This window comes from Panicum virgatum, chromosome 9N (assembly GCF_016808335.1).
Source record: "Panicum virgatum strain AP13 chromosome 9N, P.virgatum_v5, whole genome shotgun sequence".
In the NCBI taxonomy this organism is placed as follows: Eukaryota; Viridiplantae; Streptophyta; class Magnoliopsida; order Poales; family Poaceae; genus Panicum; species Panicum virgatum.
The window spans coordinates 68,777,779-68,800,444 of NC_053153.1; the positions used below are offsets into that span (position 1 = coordinate 68,777,779).

General features: G+C 47.7%; 2 protein-coding genes across 3 annotated transcripts; one reads left to right on the plus strand and one right to left on the minus strand.

The window, feature by feature from the left end:
• The first annotated feature begins 8,341 nt into the window (after window positions 1-8,341).
• Window positions 8,342-12,300, plus strand: LOC120687988 (mitogen-activated protein kinase 5). 2 transcript variants are annotated; one of them, XM_039970107.1, is made up of 6 exons: window positions 8,342-8,682; window positions 8,986-9,115; window positions 9,236-9,373; window positions 9,535-9,867; window positions 9,967-10,150; window positions 11,916-12,300. In XM_039970107.1, exons 1-6 carry the CDS (start codon window positions 8,516-8,518, stop codon window positions 12,086-12,088), a joined length of 1,125 nt encoding a protein of 374 aa, XP_039826041.1. In that variant the 5' UTR covers window positions 8,342-8,515; the 3' UTR covers window positions 12,089-12,300. The 2 variants fall into 2 exon arrangements, with proteins under 2 accessions (XP_039826041.1, XP_039826039.1); XM_039970105.1 differs by having other exon boundaries at window positions 9,535-10,150.
• A 623-nt stretch (window positions 12,301-12,923) lies between these two features.
• Window positions 12,924-16,119, minus strand: LOC120687989 (L-ascorbate peroxidase 1, cytosolic-like). The gene is made up of 9 exons (XM_039970108.1): window positions 15,786-16,119; window positions 15,500-15,674; window positions 15,348-15,413; window positions 14,038-14,086; window positions 13,805-13,890; window positions 13,632-13,711; window positions 13,362-13,464; window positions 13,230-13,288; window positions 12,924-13,152 (listed from the first exon to the last, which is right to left on the minus strand). The coding sequence occupies exons 1-9, from the start codon at window positions 15,902-15,904 to the stop codon at window positions 13,137-13,139; spliced, it is 753 nt and encodes a 250-aa protein (XP_039826042.1). The 5' UTR covers window positions 15,905-16,119; the 3' UTR covers window positions 12,924-13,136.
• Window positions 16,120-22,666: the final 6,547 nt, after the last annotated feature.

Here is a 22,666-nt window from a genome sequence, read left to right on the forward strand (position 1 = left end):
CCCGCGGCCGAAACCAGGATAAACCCGTGCGTTACTGTGTTGCCTCTTGCATCAACATCTGGGACGAGGAAACATGCAACATTATTAGTTGGGTCCGGACTGCCGGGTCGGGACACCGACAATAGTCGTCGCCTAGGCGGTCATGGCGTCGATTTTCAGCAAGGCGGGCGCCGCGCGGTGATTTGTGCGAGAGCGCGCGGGGAAAACGAGCGGGAATCCGCGCGCCTACACTTCCCGCCGCGATGTATCAGGTTGACGGCGTGGATTCAGAAGGAGAGAGGGAAAGAGAGAGGGGAAGAGAGGGCGCAGGCCGCTAGCACCTGGAATCCTCGGCGGCAGTGCTCTGCTCCATCTCTACCTCCCTGTCGGCACCCCTTCCTAGAGCGGCGGCGCTAGTGCTCCATCTAGGGGTGGCCGCAGCAGGGAGGAGGACCGGCACCGCTGGGATTGAGATCCTCTGCAGTACTTTGAAAGTACTGCAGAGAGAGGTGAAAGGGGTGAGAGCCGTCCGATCTGGAATGGATGGATGGGATTGCATGCTACAATCACATCGAATGTTTTGATACATGCATGGAGTACTAAATAAAGTCTATTTACAAAACTTTTTGTATGGATGGGCTGTAAATCATGAGACGAATCTAATGAGCCTACTTAATCCATGATTTGCAACAGTTATGCTACAGTAACCATCCGCTAATTATGGATTAATTAGCATCGTTAGATTTGTCTCGCGATTTACAACCCATCTGTGCAAAAAGTTTTGTAAATAGACTTCATTTAGTACTTCAAATTAGCAAGATTCCGTCGCAAAAAATTTTGCGCTCTATCTAAACACGGCCTCATTTTACTATTCTGATTTGAGTACTGCAGAGGATCCGGTTCCGCAGCGCTGGTGCTCCATCTAGGGTGGCCGCGAAGGGAGGAGCAGGCGAGCGGTGGCGCACGACGATATAGGGTAGCGAGGAGAGGGTGGGCTGACGGGAGGACTCGATGATTAGTTTATGGGCTGGTAGTGACTTGGTGGGCTGGGCCTTGCATTTTTCTTGGGCTTTTTCTCTTTTCTTTCTTGTTTTCTCATTTCTTTTCCCCTTTATACTGCTAATTATACTGCTAACATGCGTCAAATGGTTGAATTGTTTCTGACTAATGTTATTTAATTTTTAATCATATAGAATCCTTCAGGTTGGCACTCCTGTAGGCTTTGAGGCCTCTCCTGTGTAAGAATGTATCAGAGATTGTATGTAGTTCTTTCATTAATTTTCTTGCAAAAAGAGATCACTAAATTACTGGTTTCTTGGAAAGACCAACCAGGTAACTGGTGGTTCAGATTATTTTGTTCCCTGCATACTATAACTTGTTTTCATCCACAGTATCCTTTGGCAATCCTACATTTTACAAGCTGTTAACATTCTCATGATCGATGTATCTTGATTGTTCTACTTACCATTTACTATAACCCCCCAACCCCATGTCTCCACCCCACACACACACACACACTCACCCCCAAAAAGAGTTCTTTCATATCTGTGCTTGATCCTGCTCTTGCACTAACTTTCATTTCACAACTATGAGAGTAGTTATCATATTGGATGTTATGTGTCAGTACTTAAACTATTAGCAAGGCAATTTGTTATCACGACACTCCATTACAAACCCTGCATATTTTGAAGCGCGGATGTAGGAAACTGTGTTTATCTCTATATATTTTTTAGACGAACAGCACGTTGGGGGGCTACTGAAAAGTTTGCAGAGATTGTTGTGCTGGTTAACATATTTTAAGTTTATTAACAGATTTGCTTATTAGAACGAATTTTTAGTGATTAGAAATATTTAGTGATTGATGAACAAACCCAAATAGTTTGATTAGATGCTATTTTGCTCCAGACCTTGACTGCCATTGGCCTATACAGTTTTGGGGTTTCGACCAACATTGGCCTATACCGTTTTTATCATCAAGGGTATGATACTAAATATGTTCCAATAAGCCAAACCATCCAGTGAGTGTAATGTCCTTGTACTATGATGCTCGAATTTATGCATGCTTTTCTAATGTACTGTCATGTTAAGTGGAACAAGCATCCATTGTATTATGTATTTGTTTCTTTCAGCACCAAGGACCCTGGGCAACAGCAATTCTATTTCATCATTGGTAGTAATTTTTTGGGCAGTGTTAATCTGTTGTGACCACGGGTCCTTTTTTCAACAATCAAATATCGGTGGATGAAATTTTGTGGCGGCTGAATATTGTACTGCATATTAGGGAACTTCGGTAGGCAGAACATAAAAAAATGTATAGATCACTTCAAGTAATAACTCAAGGTGTTAAACCTGTATACCAAGAAGAACAAAAGTTTATTTACATATCTTCCTGCCAAATAAATTTTCATCTGGTATACTTGTGATGATTTCCCTTTTTCCCCTTGCCCAATAGGTTGTTTATGTTCAGATAATTTTTATTATAATGTTGATATAATGTTTAGGGCCACAGCGGTGGTGCGGCGATGGTAGAAAATATTGGAAGTAGCGTTCGAAGATGAAAAGTAGTGGACTGCGGTGCAAATTTTCAGTAGCTTTATTGGAGTTTAACATTCTTTGTATCATTGACATCATCAATCTATTTTAGGACATGGTGATTAGGATTTAGAAGTATCCTCGCTCTGATCTAGATTTGAGTACAGCAGGGAAGGAGTGGTTGTACCAAGGATAGATGTACCTATTTATGCATTTAAATTTTTGAGATATTTGAACCTTCATTTGGTGTACATCACTAACAAAATTTATATTGTTTTGTTCCTATGTTCAGATACACGCCGCACAAGTAGGGATTTTTTTAATGATGTTTTTACTATTCCTAATTTTTTAAATGACTTGTGGCAAACCAAGTACTCCTTTAAGAATGATCTGTCAAAATAAAAAATTACAATACCCCATTGTATTTGGCTTTTCATTTTGTGTTTGCAAGCAAAGCTAGAATAAAAAAGATAGATGTGGAAGTTTTTTTTGTTGTTGAATAATTTAATCCATATGATGCTAAATAATTATTTAAAACAAGTGGCTACTATTTTTAAGAAAAACTTGTCGACATCAAAAGTTACAATACCTAATTATATTTGGGTCCCAGTTTTGTGCTTGCAAGCAAAGCTAGAATAAAGAGATATCCTGCGATGCTATGTGTTTATTTATAAATCAGTTTTTATTAATTATATTAAATTTCTAAAACACGTGCCGCAGCCTCTCTACTAGTTACTATAAAGGTATCTAAAATATATTAAGATGTATCCACACCATTTTCTTTATCTATGTCTCGGTACTAATCAAAGCTGAGTGGTTCTTTTAAGTTATTTACTTGTTTAAAAAGTACATTTCCAACAGTTTACGGGTGCCCTAATCGCAAGGGAGAAATAACAACAAACCTACTTTGAAATTAGGTATTTCATATACAGCACTTGGTCTTGTGCTTATTGCTAAAATGGAACCCTAACACCATAACATCACGCATCTCGAGTTCTATGAAATTTAGAACTGAAAAACTAATTTATTTAGATAGTGCAAAACAGCTGAGCCTCACGCTAAACTCGTTAAACCAACCCCTGCGCGACGGCGACATTCACCTCATCACCCTGCCCAGCGTGGCACTATTGCCTTAGAGGTTGATGTGTTGTTGTTGCTCACCCTTATATACTTTGGGGGGACATGTTATATTTAAAGTCTTAGTTGAATACTATTGGAGTCCTACTCAACTGTGTCGGGTAGTTTCCTTGTGTTACAGCTAGTTCTACGTCTATTCGGGTAATTACAAAAGAGATAAGGTACATCCATGCACTATCCATTATTCTAGAACATTCTACACCTATAAGCAGTCCTGGTGCCCCGGGTCTGACACTTCGTACTCAATGTTTGTGCTGTGTGTGTTCAGCTACAGTGGGAGGAGCTCAGGAGTTCGGATCTCAAGGCCTAGAGGGTATGTTGAGTCCATATACCTCTAAAAGATCTGGAAATTTTTTGTGATAACGTCAGTTTGACAATCAAACCCTACGACTGCAGGGTCTACATTTGAAACTCTATAGATTTGCGTTGCCCTAAGTTTTGTGCTTATTGTGTAATAACTTTCATCTTGTTTTTATGATATAGATTCAGCTAGTGTGTGTAATATCTGATACTCCAATACAAAACGATCATGTAATCATGACTATGGAATTGTCGTATGGAGAAGGTTCGGGTGAAGCCCGACGGACTACCGAATTTATTCTATTTTAAGAGTGTTGCCTGGATTATATACTTGTAAATGATGATCGGGCGCTCTTAAGCCGGTATAAATTAAACGGTTCCGCCACAGCATTATCCGTGGTCCCTATTATTCATCGACTGGCCACTCAATCCGCCTCGATGTCATCACAGCAGACGTATCATGTACCTATCACAAACCAAAACGTCTTCGCGTGACGATCGTACTAGCAACGCGCAATTCAACTCTGATCTTGTTAATCGTACTGGCACGCCGAGTACGATATCTTATGAGACCTTTCAAACTAAAATACCCGGCAGAATCATAGAGATTTCGGCTTCGCAATCATGCATGGCCTCGGTTTCTTAGCCGCCCTCGTTCCAATCGGCCGGGCGATACACTACTGCTGGCAGCCTAGCACCAGTCCGCATCAATCAGTTGCCGGTGTTCCTCATCCGTTCGCCCATTTTTCCGGGAAAATTTAGGGCCAGGGGGTGCGGTACTGTGCCATCAGCTTGCCGTAAACTAATCTGCAACAGCAGCCCTTGCATCGAGCCGCCATGCCCCGACCTTGTCCTTTTGCAGGGCTGTCATGCTTAACGGTAAGAGTTTCCCCTTCGGCACTAATTAAGGTATCTCATGCTTGTGGATCAATTGGTGGCTGCGAGCATACTAGTAAAATAATAAGTTAACAATGTGATCACGATGTCTAATTTTGATCGGCAGTACACGCAGATGAGTTCGGATTTCTTCTGGTTTTCTGAACTGTTCCATAGCCTGAATTCGAATTGATTGGATATCCCGCACAAGGAATTCGATGGAAGATGCGACATTTTATTCCAGGGAATCGATCATTTTCACAATTGGATGACAGACCGGCCGTGCCTTCCTCGCTTCAGATCATTTTGCGAGTAAGCATGGGTGGGACGGCCGGTTCCACTTTCTCGGAACTTTTTCCGGGCACTGGATCGAGCTTCTCCACTGTCCCACAATCTTTCAGTCATTGTCGCTCGCCATCGCCGTCTTGGTGATCGCAATTACTGTCCAGAAGGAAGATCGCGGTGGGCACAACAAAATGGTTAATTCTAGGAACCTTCAGTCCCTGTCTCTATCCGTGTTTCAGATCTATTCTTTGTTTTTTATTTTTTTTGAGGGAACAGGAGGGGCAAAGCCCCTACTGGTTTATTCTTTGTTATTTTTCAATCTCTCTTTTCTGTATCTATACTTTTATCGTTGTGCTTTTCTAATCCGTGTTTTCACAACCAGTGTCTACTCTAGCCTACTAGATTTTGTTCGGTTCAGCGTAGACGGGTGCAGGAACACCGTAGCTTCGCAGGCGACAGAGCAGACGAGCTCACGACGGGGCACCCAAGAGACGGGCCCGGGAATCCCACAGCCCCCCGAGCTCAACTCAACAACCACCAGCTAGCTTCGGAGTCGAGTCGGCACCCGACACGCAGGGCTTCCAAGTTCCCCTTTCCACACGTCGCCGCGGCTCGAACCAGGAGGACGACGACGACGCCGCGGCCGGCCGGCCGGTCAAACGCCACCGCGCCCAGGCCACGGCCGGCCACGCAGACCGCATCATCAGCCCTGGCCCAACGGCCACCACCACCACCTCTCGCCCGTCCCCGTCCAACGCAGCCGCTAACGCCAACCAAACAACGCGTCGGCGGCTATCGCCTATCGGCCAATCCCATTCTGGACCGTGGACCCCTCTCACGCAGCCGCGCTCCGTCCCCATCGCCATCGGGGTCCACGACCGGGGCCACCCTGGCACGGCAGCCCCACCCGTCAGCCGAGCCGCGTGCCAGTGCCACGCCAGCACCCGACCGGGTAGGGGCGCCCTCGTTTGACCGTTGAAACGCCCCGCCCGCCGTTGGATCCGGCGCGGCCTCCCATCGGCGGCGCCCCGCCCTCGCTCCTCTCGTGTCGAGACGGGGCGCGGTCGTGCCGCGCCGGCCGTCTCGTCATGCAGGAGTGTGGAAAAACTTACCGGCGGTAAATCATTTACCGGACGTTACCGGTAACGGTAAAACACCGAAAACCGCCGGTTTACCGGATTTACCGTTCGGTAAACCAATTCAAATTTGAAACCACCGAATTTCGTATTTTTCGACCGGTTTTCGTTGTAATTTCAGTGGTATTCTCTGAGTAAGTACCGAAAAATGTTGACCAAGATAGAAAATAACAAATTGTGTTAAGAGAAGTGTAATATTTTCAGAGAATTATATCTAATTGTTATATATAATAGTTCAATATGCATAATGATTTTCTTACAAAGCAAATATTAATAGAATTGACGTAAAACATATGTATATCAAATTATCAATACAAACCACAATCCAAATGCAATAAAATATAGGTGCAACTTGTTAACACAATTTATAGGTTCAAATTTTTATTTCGGTGTTTTCCCATAGGAAAACCTTACGACCGACTGGAAATTGTTGTGGTTTTCCATATAGAGGACGCGGAGGGACAGCCATCGGATGTGGTTGTGGTGGCCACTGAAAGGAGGGTGCCGACGGGTAGCTGTAGGTGGAACTGACAGAGATAGAGCTACCATCATCCTCACCGTCGTACGGGGCCTAATGGACGAGTATTGCTTCTTGTGCGACGTTGAGAGCTGGGTGCTCCATGATCTTGATCTTGTGTGGCATGGGTGAAGGCAGTCTCTCTCGTAAATCTCATAGCACCAGTAACAACACCACTAGTAGAAGCACCACCACGATCATCCCCATCATCATCGTCATTGTCATCACCACCCTCATTGCCATCATCATCGTCGTCGTCGTCGTCGTCATCATATTCCAAGTCAACATATTGAGTACTTCGAGCTGCAGCATCTCTCCTACGCCTATCTTGCTGTCTTTCATACTTCTTCGCCTTTATCTTGTCCAACTCGCTAATGAAAAAGTTCTTCACTGCGGGGGGGACCGAAGGGCAATCAATAACATCATGACCTCTATGTGCCTAGTGGTCCTTGAACCGTGTTGCCCCTCCACCGCTCTTTGATGTGCCACAATACTTGCACTTGAAACCCGCTCCCCTTTTTTCTCCATGCTCCCAAACAGGGTCAACCATTTACCTGCAACGGTGCAACATTCATACACATACACATGCATATTCACATACCAAAAATACATGCACATTCTCAATTTGTCATACACATGCATATTAATTTTCACATTTGTACTCATACACATACATAACAAAACATGAATAACAAATACATGCACATTCTCGTTTTCTAATCCATAAAAACATTGTATACTTCTACTAATACTTATATTACACTACTTGCTACGATAAAAAAATTCAAACAAAAAAAAGCCTTACCCACAGCAGCCGGATCCGGTCGGGAGGGAGAAAAAAACCGGTCGGAATCAGAGGTTTACCGGCCGGAACGTCCGGAAAACCGCAAAAACCGGAGCAGGCGGAGGCTACGCGCGACCGGCGACGAAATCCGGCCGAAACACCCCGATTTCCGCTCGGGAAATGGCGGGAGCGGCCGGCAGCGGCACCGGCGCCCGCGCCCGCCCGGAAACCGCTTCTGCCGGTCGGAAACCGCCTCCACGAGCGCAGAAACCGGTGGGATCCGGTCGGAAATCGCCGGGAGACAAGGAGGGAGCAGCTCAGGTGTGGGAGGACTGGAGGAGGAGAAATGGGGAGGATGGCCAGCTGCTCGGGGCGTGCGAATGGATAAGGTGAGTGCTTCAACATTAAAAGCTCAGTTTCTTTTTTTTACACAACATATGAGGTTACATTTCAAAAAAAATATTAGTCCAAAATGCTCATAAAAATGTCTAATTTTTTATCAGATTTTTATCCTATTTTATATAATTTTTTTGAATTTTTCAAATTTAAAACCGGTAAATACGAAATCACACCGAAATTGGTTTCTCGGACACCACCTGTAACGGTAAATTTTCCGGTAAACCGGATTTACCGTTAGAAATTTTTTTCCTTGCGCAGGAGTCTCCTCGCGCTCGCTTTCTCGTAACCTTCCTTGGCTGTGGCTGCTGCCTGCTGGAGTCAGTCCATCTCTGGGCAGCGGGGCCAACAGCAGCGCCAGCTCCAGCCGCCCCTCTTTATATAAATCCTCGCCTGCGCTTCCTCTTTTGACAAATCAGTCGAGAGGGGGGAGAAGACGGTCGATAAAGTCAATCTGCTTGGTTGGCTTCGTGCTTGGGCCTGCGAAGAGGAGTGAGCCTGAGCCAGCCGCCTCCTCCTCCTCCTTCGACGAGGGGAGGGAATTAGGCTAGCAAGGGGGAAGGGGAAGCGAGGATGAGCGGAGGAGGCATGGACGGGGCTCCGGCCGCCGAATTCCGGCCGACGGTGACGCACGGCGGCCGGTTCCTCCAGTACAACATCTTCGGCAACCTGTTCGAGATCACCAGCAAGTACCAGCCGCCCATCATGCCCATCGGCCGCGGCGCCTACGGGATCGTCTGGTACGTTCTGTGCCACCTCGCCCGGCTCATCGATTTCTTGCGAGTTGCAGATGATTGGCTAGCAATTGGGTTAATTCATACTAGGTCATAGGAGGATGGTCATGGATTGGTAGGGCCAATCAGTTCATTTTTCTTTTTCTGTTTTTGTAAAAAAAATTACTAGAGTACTGCAATTGAACAACAAGTTTGGTTAAATTTAGTACTGCAGTGGTTGGTGAGCTTTTTCGAATCAAATGAAACGCTCCCAGCTTTTAAGAGTGGTTGAATGATTTTGTTCTGAAAATTCTGTACGGGCCCGCGCAGCTCGGTGATGAACTTCGAGACGAGGGAGATGGTGGCCATCAAGAAGATCGCCAACGCCTTCGACAACCACATGGACGCCAAGCGCACGCTCCGGGAGATCAAGCTGCTCAGGCACCTCGAGCACGAGAACGTAAGCGCAAGGACGCGGTTTGCGTTTCAGTTACATGTATGATGATGATTTGCGTTAGTTGCGCGCCTGAACCTGCTGACGCCGGCTGCTGCTACCATTTGGGCTCTGAACAAACAACAGATCGTTGGCATCAGGGACGTGATCCCGCCGCCGATCCCGCAGGCGTTCAACGACGTGTACATCGGCACGGAGCTCATGGACACGGACCTCCACCACATCATCCGCTCCAACCAGGAGCTCTCGGAGGAGCACTGCCAGGTAATGTAACTGAAAAACTCTGATGGCACCCAAGCTGTTCCTGACGACAGAGTCAGTCAGAAAAAAAGACGACGCCATCGATGGCCGGTGTCGCCGTCAGATTTTACACGGTCTGATCTGACGGGGGTAATCTCTGTACGTGTCGGCCGTCGCCGTCGCAGTACTTCCTGTACCAGATCCTGCGCGGGCTCAAGTACATCCACTCGGCGAACGTGATCCACCGGGACCTGAAGCCCAGCAACCTGCTGCTGAACGCCAACTGCGACCTCAAGATCTGCGACTTCGGGCTGGCGCGCCCCTCGTCGGAGAGCGACATGATGACGGAGTACGTGGTGACGCGGTGGTACCGCGCGCCCGAGCTGCTGCTCAACTCCACCGACTACTCCGCCGCCATCGACGTCTGGTCCGTCGGCTGCATCTTCATGGAGCTCATCAACCGCCAGCCCCTCTTCCCCGGCCGCGACCACATGCACCAGATGCGCCTCATCACCGAGGTAATTACCCTGCCCTCGCCGACCCCGCACGCACCGATCACTTGTTCTTGGGTTGCGCGACGCCATTCCCCCGACACTGATCGTCGTCGTCGTCGGCAGGTGATCGGGACGCCGACGGACGAGGAGCTGGGGTTCATCCGGAACGAGGACGCGCGCAAGTACATGCGGCACCTGCCGCAGTTCCCGCGGCGGCCGTTCGCGACCATGTTCCCGAGGGTGCAGCCCGTGGCGCTGGACCTCATCGAGCGCATGCTCACCTTCAACCCGCTGCAGAGGATCACAGGTCAGTCGCCGCCCGGCCGCCGCCGCGGTTTTAGCTTTTCTTTTTCTTTTCTTTCCTCCTTGTGCAACTCGTGCGGCTGCTGAAACTAGAGTACTACTACTACTACACGTGTGGTTTTCTGTTCCTGCGCGTGTTGACCAATGGTAGAATCACTACCATATTGACGTGTGAGGGGCACTCACTACAATGTGGTGGTGTGCATAGGCAAGGAAACACTGGCATATACTATTTCAAGAGAGGCGTCGAGTAGGGCATAGCAGTGTAGCACTGGCCTCCGGTCAAAGAATGAGGCGTGCCACGAGCTAAGTCTGATTGACTGGTCTGGTCTGGTCCAAATGCAATCTTCTTTGTCTGAAGTAGAAACTTTTACTAATCTGCAGCTACAAAACGGGAGGGTTTGGTCGGTTTCTTCGTTGAATTCAAACCATAACAGTCTAACACAATAGTTGGGGCGTCACTTCTGTCATTCTGTGATGAAACATAGTAGTGTTCTATTTAAGGTGCGCAGCTACTCTGCTAGAGTGAATCTTTTGTTTGTTCAGTTGTTGCCAACCGCCCAACTGGCACAACAGAACCACACTCGGATTGCAAATATGCAGCTAAAGGCCAAGAGACCTCAAAGGCTAAAGCTGATCCGTTCCAGGTTATCAAGTGGAGCATTGGACAAAGAGAATTACACAAACTTTCTATCTCCACAAGACAAAAACCCTGTCCAACTCTTCTTGTTTTTGGTTCTGTGTTTTTTCAAATATCACTCGTCGGAGTCATCAAAGTTCTACTTGCTGTGGAGTGTTCTCCATCTGCATCCAAGTGTGTGTCCCTACCTTTGCATTTCGACTTATATTCAATTTGCAGTGCTGCTGCTTTGACCCATCCTCGCTTATTTTCTGCCCTCTTTGTAGACCTCCGTATTGGTTTTGTCGAAGTGGCGATGACGACTATGTACAGAATAAACACGTTTAAGATGGGAAAAGTAAACGGTAGAGATAGTCTAATCTAAGGCTCTGTTTAGTTCCCAAAATTTTTTGCACAATATCCGTCACATCAAATCTTCGGACACATGCATGAAACATTAAATGCAATCGAAAAAAATAACTAATTATACAGTCTAACTGATTAGCACGAGTTGAATATTTTAAACCTAATTAGTCTATAATTAGACATTATTTGTCAAGTAACAACGAAATGTGCTACAATACCAAAACTCAAACTTTTTCACCAACTAAACACACCTAAAAGATGTAGATTAGATCCCCTGTACTGGCACCGGACTAGGAGGGTTTAACTTCAGAGATTACTCTATTGGCTTTAAACTATCACAGTTTGACTTCAGAGATTCCTGTGCTGGGTTCAGACTAGCAGAGTTTCAATTCAGAGTATTCGTCAGGGTCCAGGTCTGACTGATTTACTCCTGCTAATGGGGCGGGGTTTGATGGGTTTTTTGGGTGGGTTTTAATACGGGTACTATTGGATGGGTGGAAACGGGTGACACTATGAAATGGGTTGGGGCGGGTTGGGTTGACGAAATAGACGGGTTGGGACGGGTTGGGGCGCTATGGTAGTAGATCGGCACGTAAGTCGCATATCATCTTCCATCGTGACTTCGGGTTCGGGCGGGTTGGGACATTGGACCGACGGGATGGGTCGGGGCGGGTGGTAGTTAGGGCTCTTGAAATATGGGTAGGGGCGGATTTGGGGTGGGTTCAACCCCATTAGCAGGCGTAGACTGATTTCAGTTCTCACCGAAATTTCTTTTGCCGTGCAGTTGAAGAGGCGCTGGACCACCCGTACCTGGAGCGACTACACGACATCGCTGACGAGCCCATCTGCACGGAGCCCTTCTCGTTCGACTTCGAGCAGCAGGCTCTGACCGAGGACCAAATGAAGCAGCTAATCTTCAACGAGGCCATCGAGATGAACCCGAATTTCCGATACTAGATTCCGTCTACTTATGCATGTCGTTTGTAAATAGGCGTACGATTGAAGAGCCGGCTAGACTGAACATTGCATTTGTTTGTTTGATGAGATGTTCGAGCCCACCATCCTGTTAGTGTAAGGCTGTGCAAGCTGTTCCTGCGGGTTTCAGGCGTTGTTGTAATCGACTGTACCAAGAATAAAAGGTTTGGAGCATGGTTTTCGAGCATTTCGTATCTTAATTTTGCCTGCCAACTTAGCACATAACTTGTTAACAAGTGCAACCCAGATTCTGACTCCACGTAGAGAGGTATGAAGGGCTTGTTTGGAACTAGCTCGTGCAAGACACCTCAAGTGCCGATCTTTTTACAATTTCGTAGGAAGGGCATACCTATATACAGACCTTTCGAAAAGATTGGAACTCAGCACATCTACACTTGACCACGCAAAGTTTTTAATTCAAACCACGATCCTGTTCAATTCATTTGAAATGCAAAATGATAAGTTTCAGAAGCATATGCACTTCATGCCTATGGATTTGTGATGCTTGACAGCACGCCTTAGTGCCTATAGGTTGATGAGGCGAGTGATCACAACTGTTGAGATTAACTTGACGGGAAAGCAAGCGCATCAGACTATCAGTAGCTCAGAGGAAAATATGATCCAGATTGCCCGAAACCAACGTTCGAACCAATAATTCTCTTCTGGTCACAACAAAGAATCATTAGCCCTATAAGTAGCTCAAGCAGTCCCGCACACAAGTTTAACACCACACAAGCTAAGAATGATACCGAGGGAAGCCAGATCCAAGAACAGGGCAGAATAGCGCAATATCACAGGAATGCAACCATTCACACGGTTTGAGGTAACAGAACGTACTGCATTCATAAGGTAGATCATAGATCTTGTAGTTTCAGTGATACAGCATCAGAGTCTAGCCAAACACTGACTTGGTAACAAATTTATTACAGAGAAGATACTTAATCTGCTGGTTCACACTGACTCCAGATGCAAAACAAGATTACACGATCCCATACAAGCAGCAGCACGTAGTAGTCTAGGATACGCCATTTTATGCATCAGCGAACCTGAAATCCACAAGGGTATACAATCAGATTTGTTCTACTGACCAAGCACAAATTCTGAGTGGTGAATTGTTACTTACCCCAGTTCAGAGAGCTTGAGGTGGGCCTCCTTGTAGTCATCAAAGAAAGCCTTCTCATCCTAGAATGCAATCAACAATTAGCATGTCTCTTACAGATCTTCACAATCTGGATAATGTTAACTGGAGACATACCGCAGCATATTTCTCCACGAGAGGGCGGAAGACAGGGTCGCTCAGCAGGGCTTTGTCACTTGGGAGCTGAAGGAGGCCCTCTTTGTCACCACTCAGAAGTTCCCTACAGAAATAGTGAAGATATGGGGTGGTATTAATGCCTAATAACATTCAGCTGCCCAGGAATGATACAACAAAGGTAGACACTTTACATGCATCTCTTCATTAAATCTAATTGCTCTACCCCTCAAAAAAATTCTAATTATTTTTCTAAACAAGCTGTAGACTCACTTGAAGTAAGAGTTGTCAAAGACCAAAGGGTTTCTAGTCCAGGGCCCCTCAAAACCAGACCGCTCCTTGTGGCACCTTCCCTGAAGAAAAACTCAAGAAAACAACATCAATGCATGCATGCATGCATGCATATTAAATTGCTATGAAGTAAACATGAGTAGACAGCAACAAACCAAGGTGTGGCCACCAGAGAGGGCAACAATGTCCTGATCGCTCAAGCCCATCTGCTTGCCAAAGACTTGCCTCAGATGGTCAGAACCTGGTTAAAAAACAAAAAGCAAGCTGTAAGTGATGTTCCTCATGTCAATTTAAAAATAAGATTCAAGATAAATTTGACAACAAAGCCCCCGAGAAAAAATAATGAATATCAGCATTCATGGCAATAGTAGTGAAGATTGATATATACCCTTAGTAGCATCAGGAAGGCGGCCCTCAGGTGGGGGCTGAGGCTTGTCCTGAAAATGACAAATGAAAGATTACAATACACTGAGTATTGAAAAATATTGTCACAACAAAAAATAAGGACCAAACAAATAAAACTATCATTCAGTCATGTCTATCTCTATAGTAATTCGGAATTACACAAGGAAAAAGAAAGATTGAATAGAACAATGTTATCACCAAATGCTAATGTCACCTGTCACTCCATAAGAACAAATCATGGAAAATACTATCAGCTTTGGATGCCCTACAGAATTTGATGTCTTATAAGTGTATACTTTTACAACGTATCGACGGGGACCACATGTGTGCATAATGTACATCACCATCAGGACACAGCAATCATAACCATCAAGACATGATTTGAAGTTTATACTCGCACCTTTTATTTATTATACTCATACCCAATCCATAATGTGGCAAATTCAAAACATCCAAGAACACGACAAGTCCACATCTGGACCTCCCCTTCAAAGACTTGCGATATGGTATTGTATAGGCCAACACGTGTAGAAGGAAAAAATGGCCCCCGACACAACTGGACCAATACACCTACCATACTCACAATATATGCACAAGAATCCAACAAGTAACTGAGCATTCATAGATGGACAATACAAACAAATGTTTTTTTTTCCAAAATAAATCCAGCATTTCAATGGTACAATTCATAAGGAAGGCTATTTAGACATTATCTATATGCAAAACCAACACAAACAAACCATTAAAGTTGGATCTGGTTTTTTTAGAAACCTAAATTTGACGATAACTGATTAATTGCATCACCTCGCACTATTATAAGTATAAAACAATTAACAAACCATAGTCCTATACATACACTGAAAGCGGCATATCGTATAGTATAAACGAAGTTAGCATTATTTTACTTTTACAGAGGGCCCATTCCTAGCTGATACCATATTATATAAAAAAACTAAAGTACTAAATTAGTGGGCACATAAAAGACAAAAGCCCAAAGCATGAGCCTACCTGGAACATACACATTGTCAGGAGCAAGGCACGAACACAAACCAACAAACGATTTCAAGGGTGAAAAGGTACCCTTAAATGATAGGATAACGTGCCATGAATAAATAGAAGAACCCACCAAACCGATGATAATACGCTCATAAATCAGAAATCAGGGGCACTATTTGGAGTAAACAACCAGATCTCGCCCAACTACCTTCACACCCTCCTCTTGGGCATTTCGAATCAAGGCCTTAAACCCAGGGAAAACCCCAAAGGCAGTAGAAAAGGGATGAAAAGTCTCACCTCCCTACCGGGGTGGAAGGGGACCTCAGGTCCACCGGTCACCTCCACGGCCACAACTCCCGCAAGCTACAGCGGAACAGAAAGAAAAAAAAACGTTAGAAACAACATCCATTTTGGGGACAGTTCGAATCGCCCGACCAGATCGGGCGAACCTGGTACAGGTCGGCGTAGGAGAGGATGGGGAACTCCTCCTTGACGGGCTCGAGCAACCGCACGGCGATGTCCAGACCCGCGTTGGCGCCGTGCGCCTGCTCCGCCGGGTTCTTCATCGTACCGAAGGGGCCGCCGGTCCTCGAGGACACGTCGAACGTCCCCGCCGAGTGCCACCTGCGCAATCAAAACGAAAACCCAGATCAGGCCACCAAAACCTCCCCCAACGATCCGGAAGCACGCACGCGGACGGGGTTAGGTAGAGTGGAGACTTGAGAGAGGACTTACGCGAGACGGAGCATGAGGGGGGCGCAGCTCTTCTCGGCGATGAGGGCGCGGAGCTTGCGCCTGGCCTTCTCGACGGCCTCCTGGTACTCGGCGCTCACGGTCGGGTAGCTCTTCCCCATGGCTGCGAGCAGAGAGCTTCGGACCGGAGAATGCGATGCGGCGGTGGGAGAGGGAGGGATCGCAAAAGCTTATGGGTCGAATGGCAGCCACGCTCCCCTGACCGCAGGGGTTTATATGGCGAGGACGGAGGACTGGAGGAGGTGGGGAGGGTGCTCGGAGAAGGGTCGCTTCTCGTCTCGTCGTCGCAGGGCGGCGCAATCCTGGCCGCCGATCCGCGGTCGAACGATCGTGCGACCAGACGGGACGTGAGGTACATCTGGACGGGCGCCATTGGCCCCAGTGGCCTGCCATTTGGGCGCATGCGACTTTACGTATCTACCCCTGCACAGTAGGCATACGGTGGAAGGTAGGGATGGTGTTTCCGTCATTTCGTCCGTGGCCGCGTCCCCACGTCTGCGCAGTTAACGGCGACGGTTCACGGCTTCACGGGCGCGCGGGGCGCGTCAGCGGATGCGCGGCGGTTGGTGGGGTGGCCGCCTGGGCCGGTTGAAATATTGTATGCCTCGTGCAGTGTGCCGCCGGCCCGCCGCCCTCCATCCATCCTACCTGGGCTACTGGCAGATGGGCCCCATGTGTTTACTGCCCACCGGTGCCATGGGCCTTGGTTGTGATACAATTGTAGTGTGACAGGGCAGTCCCGATGCAGACTCCACTCATTGAGTCTAAGCCTCAAAGACTCCATCACAAGAAACTATATTTCTCAATGCAAAGTGTGTTACTTTAGTTATATGGCCCACTTGTCTCTCTCACATTCATTCTTGATTTGCGTGAAGACTTGGAGTCTAAATAAGACTTTGAGTCTTGATTTCTCTCCATCTCTTTTTCATAAATATACTGCCACATCAGCAAAACACAATAAATAGGAGGCTTAAACTCTATGTTAGAGTCTGGGTTGGGACTGCCCTTAGAAATAGTAATAATTTTGACCACTAATTATGTTGTCAAATAAAGTCAGTTTACAAAATCAACTTTAGAACCCCGCGCTAGTGACCTTGAAGAATCTAATGAGACTTTTGACCGCGCGATTAGATGATAGTTACTGTAGCATCACTGTAGTTAATTATCGATTAATTACCGTCGTTAAATTCGTCGCGAAAAGTTATACTCATCTCTAAAAACATTTTATAAATTGACTTCATTTAGTACACCATGCATATGAAATTATCTTCTCGAAAAATATGCGCGTTACGATTCTTGCGAAACCAAACAAGGCTATGAGCGGTGATGGAAACGATCAGACGGACGACCAGCAATGGGTACACCGGACCGCGCTCCCAGATCCGTTTCTGCTTCTTCACAAGTTTTGGTCCAAGTTTTCATCTCCTCCGTGTGATCCTTTTCTCACGCAGGACTCAGAAGCTCTAGAGTCATTTCTCATTTTTCTAATCCTGCGAATGGCACGAGCAGCCGGCGCTTGCAGAGGACTCAAGGAAACACTGCTCCGCGACACATTCCTCCACCGTCGCCCGAAAGCCAAAACCAGAGTGCACGACTTGCCATTGCGGCAGCCATTTTTTTCCGGTGCAGAATATGATGCCCCATACATAGGGGTGGTAAAGGGCCCAACATTTTGAACTAGAAAATCTAAGGATCGGGCCCTAAAAGGGCCGGGCTCTAAACATATGTATTTTTGAACTAAAAATTTTAAGGGCTTTATTGGGCTGTGAAGAGTCCCATACATCACTGGTTTGAAAAACCTTAGCTGCCGGGTCTGAAGCTGACCGTTTGGTCCTACCGGCCTTTCAAAAACCTTTTGTTGACGGGGAAGACGGGCGTGTGAACGGGAACTGCAAAGACATCTTTCTGGATGCAGCATTCAAGATTTCCAGTTTTAGTCAGGCTGAGTGGATCAGTGGCAGACCGCAGACGACCCCAAAGATGGGTTCAAGTTAACATTAAACCAAATGGAAGTTGCAAGTTTAGGTCCCAAAACTGCAGTTAGAAGGTGAAAGCACACGACCTCGAATCCATTCATCACCGCAGTTTGTTGTACAAAACAAAAAATAGTTAAAAAACGATACAAAAAAAGAAAGAAAGGCGTAGAGAAAGACGATAAAAAAACATGGTATCAGTGAAAGCCATGGACGAGGCTAGCGACGGAACGGAACGGAAGCATCTTCTTATCCGAGCCGCCCAAGGTGGCTAAAAAATAGCCCACCCCTCCTGCTGGTGGCCGTTGCCCGTTGCCATTGGAGCTGCGGGGAATCCACACCAACCGTATAAAAAAAACAAGCGCGCGCGGTGGTGATCGGCGCGAAACTGGCCATGGCCTATCGGCTTGCGCCCATGCCCGCGCGTCCGCGCCGCGGACGGCACAGCACTGGCGGCTGCCGGAAAATTATTTTTTGTCGTGGTATGTCAAATCACAGTCGGGTGGCGGAATACACTCGTCTAAGTTTAGAGGGTGAGTACTAAGGGATTAGTTAGGACTAATTCGATCTCGCTCAAGAACACAATGAACACAGCCAGTTTAGAGTGGTTCGGGCCACCGGAGCGTAATACCCTACATCCACTGTGTGATGTATTGTTTGAGTCTGGGTGAGCTCGGAGAGAGCTTGGTCTGTGTGTGCTTGAGAGAGGTTGTCCTGTGCAGCGAGCGCCTCCCTTTTATATCTCAAGGGAGGCGCGTACATGACCGTTGAGTCCCCGACAGGTGGGCCCCAAACGATGTAGTATAAGATAATGTATTGTTCATACATTATGGCGTTGCAGGTCAAGGAGATCTCATCCCCGGATTCCCCTGGTTTGTCCGTGAGAATCTTCCGACCGGCGTGCTTTGCCCCGTCTTGTCGAAACGGCGCCAGGGTGTAGCGTGCGGCGTTGCCTGCAGCGTAGCTGAACGGCCGTGTAGCTTGCGGCGTAGGCGGCATGAGGGAAAAGTGTCGTGTCGTCGTATCCATTTAATGCGGCAGACGGCTCTGCGCGGATGCGGCGCAAGCGAATGCACTGTGTATCTCGGTAATACGCGGTCTACAGTGTGACCTGACAAAGGCTGTCCGCGTGCCGTGGCGGCAGAGCGCGCCTCAACCACCCACATTAAATACGGTGGGTGGTCGAGCCTTCCAGTGGAAGACCCGCGCCCGCGCCCGCGTCTGCGGGACACGTGGAGCCTCCGGACCCCCTCCCGGCGGTATGCTAGCTCTACGCGCGTGGGAGGTCCGGACAGACGCGGGGAGGTTCTGAATCCCTATGAGGTCCGAGCCCTCGGCCGTTAGCTCGGAGCTTCCTCTCCTTAGAGACACATGGCGTCACCAGACCTGTCCCAGATTTGGGAGCGGATCCGGAGCCGTTAGTCCGATAAGGTAGGGGCCTCACCCATGGGGCCTGTCAGCCCCGCCCTTCATGGCGTAGTCGCGGATAACTAATTTTCCATTTTCCCCGGCAGCTCCACTTCGGTGGTGCTTTGCGGGATTCTCGGCGACGGCTCGCGCTGCACAAAATGATAAGCAGAAGTGTTCGTTGTCAGCAAGCAGGAAAGGAAGCAGATATGTAATGTTCGTGGCCCAACTGCACGCTTTTTTGGGCCTTTCTAAAGTTTGCCGACTAGAACAGTTACATCCGCAGGAGGACGGCCCATTCAGTTCTCCAAAGCAAAAAGTGCCGAAAGCAAACCTGGGCCTGCATCTCAAACCGAAGGCCCAAGGCATCCTAAACGCACGTAAATCAGACAATTCGCAAGCCCAAGATGTGATTAGTGACGACGACGAGTCGACGACCAACGAACCAGGGGGCTGGCTTTTGGCCCAAGTCCACTGAAAGTGAAAACCGGGCACGCACCACAGACGAACAAGCATGATCTGCATCCGGATTATCTTAGCGCCGAACCCATCTAGTGCGCGCGCGCAGGAATATTCGTCTTCTACTATAACCATGTGATATGATTCGGTTGTTGATTTCGAGTGAAGATCCCCAACCGTGCGAGTGGGCACTCGAACAAGTACGAAGTAGACAAGTCATCAGCATGCATGCGCACTCCCACCACACCGTGCGGAAAATCTCTAGAATTAGAGGGCCGGGTGAGGTCGCAGCCGACAGTGGGTTCAAGCAAGGTGACCCGAGACAGAAAAACAAAATTATTAGTCGAAGATCAATGCATTCACGCAAGAACCGCAACGTCGGAAGCGTGTATCAATGCAACACAGCGAACGGTTCGCTCGGATGCAGGTCCAAGCAGGCAGGCGCGGCCCCGTCCATTGATCCAGAGTTATTGAAGAACGCACACACCAGGTAGTGCTACTGCACAACCACAAGCAGAACAAACACACACACAAGACACAACCGTCCCCGCGCTCGTCCTCCACGGCCACGCATGACGTCGCACGCACAACACGACCCGCGGGCTTAATTAGCAACCGGCCGGCACTGCACCTGGCCTATAGCAGCTGCAAACCGGCGCCGCCCAAACACTTGATGATGAGAGCCACAACTAACGTACTCCGTACCAGAGACTACCATCTCCGGGGACTGCTCCCACGCCGCGCGCGCCATGCGTCAGTCGGCGCCGTACCCGGCTGCGGCCTGCGGCAGCGGCGGACGGGCGGAGCCGCCGCCTCCGCTGCCGTTGTTGCCTCCGCCGCCGGTCAGGTCCTTGATGATCTTCCTCTTCATGTCGCCCCTCCTGGGGTACGGTGAAAGTGATCGGATCGTATTCTAGTTTAGGAGGAAGAGGAAGTGAATTAGACAAGTTAAAATCTTAACATATAGTTCTAATTAATTTGTATAATATTAAACTAAAACATGCTATCTATATGTGCAATTACTGTTCTTTTAGTGTGAAATTTCTATCCCAAAAAAATTTAGCAACCTATAGTCTTTCCTATCAAAAAACTACTCTATAAAAGTGCACACAAGAATTGCTATTATGAAATGTGGAAACGTAAAAAGCAAGATAAGAAGAAGTAAACTCTCGACGCGGGTGTTTATCCCGTGATTCGGTTAGCCACAAAGGCACACCTACATCCACGTTGTTGAAGCACTCACTAAGATAATTGATTCTCAGTAATAAAGTCTCTTCCGCGGACTCAACCACGGTCACCTTGATCCTGATTTCCACTAAGGAGCTCCTCCACAAAGGATGGGGTCTCCACGTCCCCCGCACAAGGTCATCCACGCCGCTTCACACCAAGTCAGAGGGTCGTTGACGTTGCCGGCGAGCCTCCAAGCTCTAAGGGGCCGGCGCACCAAGATATCTTGTTGGTTCACTAAAGAACCACAACACAAAGACTCAAGACCTTACTCTCTCACTCACTAAAGAGCTAACCTAGCACTAACACTCTCAGATGTGTGCTAAGGACTAAAGATATGATCACTAAGTTCTTGAATGTCTTGGAGATGTTCTTAGGTGTGAGTGTGATGTTCCTGAACTTCAGCAATCTTCAAATGACCGACCGAGGGATCACACACACACACACACACACACACACACACACACACACACACACACACACACATATATATATATATATATATGCCTCCAAATCCATAGAGCCGTTGGGTCTTTTCTACGTAGGGCACCAATTAGACCGGTGGTAGGGCACCGGTATATCCGGTCACTCACAGCTCTGCACTATCCGTTGGCCTTCTGACAGCTGATGTGGCTGTCACCGGTTAGACCGGTCCATTGCACCGGTGGTCACCGGTTTAACCGTCCTGAAGGAATCTTCAGCTTCAGACGGAAATTACACCGGTGCCTTGCACTGGTGCACCACCGGTTCATCCGGTGCTGAAGAAACTTCTTCTCGGCTACTTGATATGCTCTCTGAAGGATAGCATAGTGTTTACACCAGTGCCACAATTTTGACATCATCGATGTATCCGGTGCCACTTGACTTTCTCTACGTGGTCTGGGCATTGTATGGCCCATTGCACCGGTGTATCCGGAGCCTACCGGTTAGACCGGTGCATAATCACCGGTGCAACCGATGCTACTGATTTCTGTAGAACTCATCCAATTCGACATTTTTTTGAGTTTTTTCTTCGTGTTTTGTTTTGCTTGACCTTTTTATTTCATCCCTGGGATATATTAAAATTTACTTGACAAACTTATTAATCTCATTAATTACATTATTGCTCAATCATCAAAATCACAAAACAATAGCTAATGGGCCATTTTCCTTTACATACGGGTTCCGTGGGGCTTCCTCGGCGGGTCGCCCCCGTCCATGGCGCCCACAGGAACGCTGGCGGGCGAGAAGAACCGCCGCCCTGAGGCTGGGAGTGGTTTTATGTGGGGGTGACAGCGCGAGTAATACTTGCGTAGTTGCGTGCACGGCTGGGACGGAGCTTTCTTGTAGAGGCAAGGGCCATTTGTTTAACGAGCGCTTTTGATTTTTGGGATTAGGGGTAAGACAATGACGCCGGCGACTAGTCTTTGTATCGAGCTCTCTGTATGACCATGTCTATTTCTCATTTGTCACAGGACCCCGGACAGCGCATCCAATCCCTGTCACCACTCACCACTCACGAAGTCACATGCTCACAGTTCGCGCGCGCACTCAGCTCAGGCCGCTAGCTGTAGCCTGTAATCACGTCGGGGGAAAAAGAAAAGCTAATCACCGTAGATTCTTGTCATTGGCGACGACATAAGTAGGCGAGCTCTCACCGATCGAGTCACCGTCGCATCGCGTCGTCAGAGACACCCACGGGCACACACGCTAAGTAATTTGTCATGCACACACGTAAATTTATTGTGCTGCTATTGGGCGGCAGATTTGCATGGGCGAAGAAATGCGTGAAACCATTGTCGTGTCGATCGGAGAACC